General features: G+C 42.2%; 1 protein-coding gene across 1 annotated transcript; it reads left to right on the forward strand.

Moving 5' to 3' along the window:
- Positions 1 to 2,383: 2,383 nt before the first annotated feature.
- setd6 (SET domain containing 6, protein lysine methyltransferase) lies at positions 2,384 to 6,872 on the forward strand. The gene is made up of 9 exons (XM_079255773.1): positions 2,384 to 2,470; positions 2,845 to 2,919; positions 3,626 to 3,770; positions 3,873 to 4,014; positions 4,084 to 4,278; positions 4,370 to 4,514; positions 4,588 to 4,768; positions 6,229 to 6,365; positions 6,441 to 6,872. Exons 1-9 carry the CDS (start codon positions 2,444 to 2,446, stop codon positions 6,774 to 6,776), a joined length of 1,383 nt encoding a protein of 460 aa, XP_079111899.1. The 5' UTR covers positions 2,384 to 2,443; the 3' UTR covers positions 6,777 to 6,872.
- Positions 6,873 to 7,035: the final 163 nt, after the last annotated feature.

Raw genomic sequence — 7,035 nt, forward strand, 5'->3', positions numbered from 1 at the left:
TCCCAGTAAATAAACTGGAATCAGAGACGTCTCATTTATGTCCGTTCATTTAATATGAAACATATAATCTGAAACCAAGGAATGAAGCACTTCCAGCATCATCTGGAGCATTTTGTTCCAGCGTATCTCTGGACTCCTTCATTTTCCCGCCAGCTTCTAATCTGTGGGAGTGTGCCACAGATTAGAAGTGGCAGATTATTGTCTGACCACTTTATTTGTCCTTTCTGGAAAAGTCCGGTGGTCTGATGAGACGCTGACAGCATCTGTCCCCTGCTGACCTCCTCTGTCTTTCTGGTGGTGCTGATGTCCATCCCGTCTCCACCAAATAAAATATTTTTTACATTTTACAACATTATCTATTAGAATTTCTTCCTCATTTTCCAAAAATTCCTCTTTTTGGCTTTTTTCCTGCGGAACCGTCATGGAAATGAGATGGATTAATATTAATCAGGGGTGTTCACCTGACCTCTTATGGCCAACACGTGGGCGTGACAAGATGTTCCCTCACGTGCGCAACATTTAGTGTTGATCCTGATTTATGAAGGAAGCAGGGTGGGACGTGCTGCTTTGTAAATCGAGAAGTTTTTTTGCGCCACATTTCCTGTTTTCCGTACGTACGCCGCCTGTAGTCAGCGTTGCTACACTCTCAAAAATAGAGGTACAAGAGAAGGACATTTCTGTACCTATAGGTACATTTTAAAGAAATGTTCTCTCAAAAGTACAATACTGGTCTTTAAGAGACCAGAAGCACCTTCAGAGTACGAAAAAGGGTACAAAGTGACATAAAGTACAAATTTGTACAATTTCGACCATAAGGGAACCTACAGCATTGAAAAATGTAATGTTAATGGCTGTAATGTTACAAACTAGAGCAGAGTTGAGTGATGACAGTAGTACTACTTAACAGTTATTTACTACACCAGACAGTGAAGGTCAGATGCTGCAAACTACGTGTATGTCTGGTCAGTATTTTGAGTTTTTGAAGATTATTTCTAGATTAAAGATAAGATAATATTGCTAAGTGGCATGGACCAGGCCTAATGCTGTGAAAACATAAAAAACATAACTTGATAAGGTGAGGTTGAACTTGATAAGGTACAAAAATAGACCAGAACTGAAGGGTACAGAAATGTCTCTCAAAAGAGTACACCCCCAGCGACAAGCATTTGTACCTTTTTAGGTACAAGCTGGTACCTCTATTTTTGAGTGTGTACGCACAGTTTGATAAATGAGGCCCCTGATCACCACCTGGATCATGGACTAAAAGATCTGGATCCAGGATCTTTAAAAAAAAAAATAAAAAAAAAGAAGAAGGATTTTTTCTGTAGGTGGTGCTTCTTACCTGCCGCAAAATATATGATAAATACATTTTTGTCAGATTGTCAGTACGGATTAAGAAATAACAGATCAACATCTCTAGCGATAATGCATTTATCAGAGGAAGTTTCTAACTGAATAGATCAGAAACTATTTGCAGCAGGAGTATTTATTAATCTCAAAAAAGCTTTTCACACCATTGATCATGATATTTTGCTGAATAAATTGGAGAGGTATGGGATAAGCGAGGTTGTGCTAAAATGGATACAGAGCTATTTAACAAACATTCAACAGTATGTGATGATTGGTTAACACAAGTCACAAGGAAAAATAACATAGGAAATTAAGAAAGTAAAAAGGTGGTTTGATTTAAATAAATTATCAATAAATTTAAATAAAACAGAAGTTATGTTAATTGAAAACTGTACTACAAATGCTGGGTTACAATTAAAAATAGATGTAATGTAACTAAAGGGTGATAAAAATATATGTGCATTTGCAGGTATGTAAGAGAATATAGACATATACAGTGGATAGGTGTATGACTAACTATAGCGGTATAAATGTAATTATTTTGTCTCTGGGAGTGTATGTGGGTGTGCATATGTATGTATATATCTGTGCACATAAATATGTGTACCTGAGTATGTTTGTGTACACATATATATTAATTTATCATTTTTTTTATTTAGTTGTTTTTTGTTTTGTTTTTTTAAAAAAGACAGAAAACTGGCAATTATGGGATTAATTTAACAACTGCAAGGAAGAAAAGAACATTATTGTAAAGGGGGACGGGAATAAATAAGCATTGGTTCATCCTGCTCCTTTTCGGACTGTAGAAAAACTGTTACTTTTGTTTAACCTGTTGATTAAGTTGTTGGGATTTTTTGGGGTTTTTTTTTTTTTTTTTTTTTGTTCCTGTTGAGGTCTCTGCTAAACTAATTTTACACATCCATTGATCCATTCTTTGTTCCTTCGTGGTGAACTTCAGTTTGCAGGATGCGGCGAATGAGGAGATTTTTGACCCGCTGTGCTTCCCGTAACCTTTTAATCCCACGTGTTAGCCACAGCAGCTAGTTGAGTAGCATTAACTTCTCTCTTCTCTGAAGATCCACGCTGGGAAAAGATGGCAACAGAAGCAAAACGACAGAAGGTAGGAGTTTTATTTTGATTGTTTAAACGCTCATATATCTGAAAGGGTTTGTTGGAAAAACATCGTAAATTGTGGAGATTTAACTCTCAATTTTAAATCGAGGTTAAAAACATGTCTTTCCTCATGTATGACATCTGCACTGCAACGTTTATTTCATTTAGCTTTTAATTATTTTAACATAATTGATTATTTTATTGTGATCTTGGTATTTGTGTTGTTTGTTTAGACCATCTGTAAAGCTTTTAATGTGTCATGTAAAACACTTTGGATTGTCTTGCTCATGAAAGGTGCTGTACAAATAAACTTGTCTAAATTGTACCTGCAACTTGTCACATCTTTAATAGTTTCCTTTGATTTGACTCTGCTGCTGGCAGATGGCTGATGGTTCAGAAGCTCTGCAGGACTTTCTCCAGTGGTGCCACAGGGTGGGTCTGGTTCTCAGTAAAAAGGTATGACTGTAGGTCTCCACACATTTCTCTGCTGGTAGATCTGTTTAAGAAATCAGGCTGGAAGTGAAAACTGAGAAGCATTTTGTGGAAAACTGCATAAAAGTTGCATTGATGATGTTTTCAGTTGCATGTGATCGTGGAGAAGTTTTGCTTCGGTTTGCAGCTTTCTGCAGGTCCCACCACAGCATCTCTGCCGATCCACTGCTGTGTTTGGGATCATCGCCCTGCTGAAGCGGTTTCAGGCTAACTCTAGCTGGCAGACAGACAGATGGACCCACATCTGAACCTGGAATACTGGGGTTTGCAGAGGAGTTCATGGTCTACTAAATGACTGCAGAACAAGCCCATATTATCATTCCTCCACCTCCATACTTGACAGTTGTATGCAGTGTATGTGTGTGTGTTGTCAGAACAGCTCCACTTCGGCCTGTTTGTCTAAAGCACATTGTTGCAGAAGTTTTGTTCAGGTTTTGCAAACCCAAACCATGCTTCTGTTTTGTTTTTGTCTCCTGCAGACTGCTCCAGTCTTTTTCTAGCTGAACTGTAACAAACGTTGCCGTTTTAACCTGCTAACTGAGGCCTGGAGAGTCTGACATGTAGCCTTTTTCAGTCTTTCTAAGCAGCGTTCAGGGGAAAAGCCACTAAAGCTGAATCACAATACCAGTTAATATATTTTCTGTGTGTTCTCTGATACTTCTGTGTGCAGGTGCATGTGAGTAAAGAGGGAACGGTGGCAGATTATGGGATGCTTGCGAAGGAAACTATAGAGGAAGGCGAGGTTTTATTCACCATCCCCAGGTCGGCTCTTCTCCACCAGGCGACCACTAAAGTATCTGCCTTGTTGGAAAAAGGTGGCTGTTACAGAGAAGCTGTCAGAATATTGAAGATGTCTGACACGATCTTCATCGTCCTGTTTGCAACATGATCATCGTCATCATCATGTTCTTCCACAGAGAAGTCGTCTCTGCAGAGCTCCTCCGGCTGGGTTCCCCTGCTGCTGGCTCTGCTGTACGAGTACACGTCCTCACAGTCCCGCTGGAAACCTTACCTCTCTCTGTGGTCTGACTTCAGGGCCCTGGATCATCCCATGTTCTGGTTGGTTTTATTTCCCGTCCAGGAACTGTGACTTCCTCTTGTCTTCATCGTCTGATTTTCTTCCATCAGGTCTAAAGAGGAGCGAGACAGTCTGCTCCGCGGGACTGGCGTCCCAGAAGCGGTGGACACAGACTTATGCAACATCCAGCGGGAATACGACGAGGTGGTTCTGCCTTTCATGAGAAGACATCCTGATGTGTGGAACCCAAACACACACACTCTGGAGCTTTACACCCAGCTGGTGGCGTTTGTCATGGCGTACAGGTTAGCACGCACAAGCTGAAGATGTTTCTGCATCTTTTCACCCTCTAAAAGTCACCCCTCATCCTTTTCAGCTCACGCTGTTGCTCCTTAGCTTTCAGGAGCCGCAGGAGGAGCAGGATGAGGAAAATGATGAAGAGGATGAAGAGGAGGAGCTTCCCAGCCCTCCAATGATGGTTCCCATGGCAGACATGCTGAACCATGTGTCCAATCACAATGTGAATCTGGAGTTTACAGCGGTGAGGACACGCCTCCGCTTTCTGTTCTCATCTTCCGTACGGACAGTTTGACGTGACACGATCTCTGTTTTAGGAAAGTCTGAAGATGGTCTGCATCCGCCGCGTTCACCAAGGCCAGGAGGTGTTTAACACCTACGGCCAGATGGCCAACTGGCAGCTTCTGCACATGTACGGCTTCGCTGAGCCGTATCCTAGCAACAGCAACGACACAGCTGACATCCCTGTCGTCAACCTCTACCAAGCCGCTGTGCAAGGTAATGCACACGTAGCAGGACACGCTGAAACCTGAACAGAGGTTCAGAAAAGACACGAGATGGCTGGATGCACCAGCAGAAAAACAAACGCACCCCAGTTCTCCCGGCGCCACCCCCAGCGCCGCCCGCGGTGCCTTGCTTTTATACCATTAATATTTGCTTTTGATGATTACTCAGAGACGTTCGCTGTTATTTAAATGGTCATGAACCAGAATGAGGTTTAGGAACTTGTTTCTTTATTTGAAGCAAAATGTTGAGTGGAAAATTTCCGCTGCAGACATACGTTTCATCTTTTTCATGTTAATTAGCTACTTGGATTTTGTTTGCAGTTTCTCTTTGAGACATTATTTACCGCGTTTATGGCGGCACTAACAGTCATAAAAGGCTAAATACGCTGCGGCTTCTCTTTTTAGTACTTTGGTCAACCGGAGTTAATATTTCTACCTGCAGTGCTTCTTCAGGACAGCCCAGGGGCGCCGCCAGGACATTTTGGGTCCTATGTAAGAGAACGCCATAGATCCCACCTCTTGATCGCAAATTTTATAGTTTTGTTTTTGCTTCAAGCTGATTTAAAAAAAAAAAAAAAAAAAAAAAAAAAAGCTTTTCGTGGGAATAATAAAGATCTAGGGCTGTGTTTAACCCTTTATTGGGCAAGTGACTATCATCACTTTGTTTCCTTTCATTTTCAGCATGAAACTTCGTGTAACAACAGAATGAAGGTCTTGGTTCAAACCAGAAGGACAATTTTAGGTTAAAATTTCTAATTTGAAGGTATTTTATTAAGGGTTAAATCCCAGTGCAGACATCTAACTAGGTTATTGTTATATAAATGGTTTATCAGTTTATATTACTGCTATATGTTATGACAACCTTTGAAAAAAGTCTTTATTTTAAATGAAGGTTTAATGATTTTCTCGTATAGTTTGTAAATCTTTTTGGGCCCCTATCAAGTCGTTGGCCCTTAGACTCTTCCTAACTCCCTCCCCCCATGTGGCGCTTCTGGGACAGCGTCCTGGTGCAGCACAGGGTGGCTTGATGGAGGCGGCTCTCAGGTGATTTATCAGCCAGTATTTTCTCAGTCTGATGCTTCCCAGTAACATGCCGTCACTTCAAGTGGAATTTCTGCATTTTTTAGACAAACTTGTTTCTTTTCCACGGCTGAACTGCTGGAGACACACGTCAGACTTAATTGGTGCAGAGCTACTGTGCTACTTAGCCATTGATTTGAGGCAGGTGTGTTGCAGCAGGGAAACCTCCAATCAGAGGAGGAGACCCACTTTTCCTCTGGCGTTATGATGTCATCGTTCCTGAGCTCGGATAAGGAGGCAGCGAACACAACGTGCTGACTGACATTGTGGGAGATAAAAGTCTGACACCCAGACCTGAGAGGTGTCCCGTGCACCGGCGGCAGGTTGTGTATTCATGCCAGACATGTGCGCGTGCTCCTCTCTTCTTCCCAGGTGTTGAGTCGGATTCGGACCGCCAGCTGATGGAGGAGCGGTGGGAGGTGCTTTGCCAGGTGATGCAAGAGAAAGGAGCCTTTGTCTTCGGTAAACAAGGCTGCCTTACAGACTCAGACCTGCACACGGCACTTAAGGTGACAAAACACACACACACACACACATAGTGAGTAAACGGCATCATTTTAAAAGATCTTTCTGTGTGTTTTCAGATTCTGTGCATGACAAAAGAAGGGCTCTCAGAGTTCAAAGACAACGAGGGATGGGAGGAAGATGAGGATGATGAGAAGATTTCCCAGGCTTTGTCCAATGAGGGTTTTCCTGAGTTAAATGCTCGGTGGAAACAGCTGCTTCACGAAGCCGCTCGGCTGACTCTGAGGTCCTACAGCGGCGGGGAGGTGGAGGCGAACGATGTGGACGGCGACCAGGCGCTGAGGGAGGACAAAGCGGCGTTTACAGGACTGAGTTCCCGGCAGCAGAGGGCTCTGCACGTCCGCTTCGGACAGAAGAGCATCTTGAACCGACTGATGGAGCTTACAAAGTCATGACAGGGACCCGGCTGGACGTTTTCTTTTTATCTGCCTTTTCTGAAGATGTTGTTTCCACTGCTGAAAGTAATAAACACAGTGACAAGTGTTGACATTTAACATGCTTTTTATATTAGTAAAACATTTAAAATAATGTAAGTTTATGTATTTAAATGTAAAACACGAAGTTTTACAAGGTAAGTCAGCAAGAACTTCACGGATTTACCTGGAGACACAAACATGTCTCTACTTGGAGTTCATTCTGCTAAGTGGTTTTAAT

This window comes from Telmatherina bonti (genome assembly GCF_933228915.1).
Source record: "Telmatherina bonti genome assembly, chromosome: 2".
NCBI classification, from domain to species: Eukaryota; Metazoa; Chordata; class Actinopteri; order Atheriniformes; family Telmatherinidae; genus Telmatherina; species Telmatherina bonti.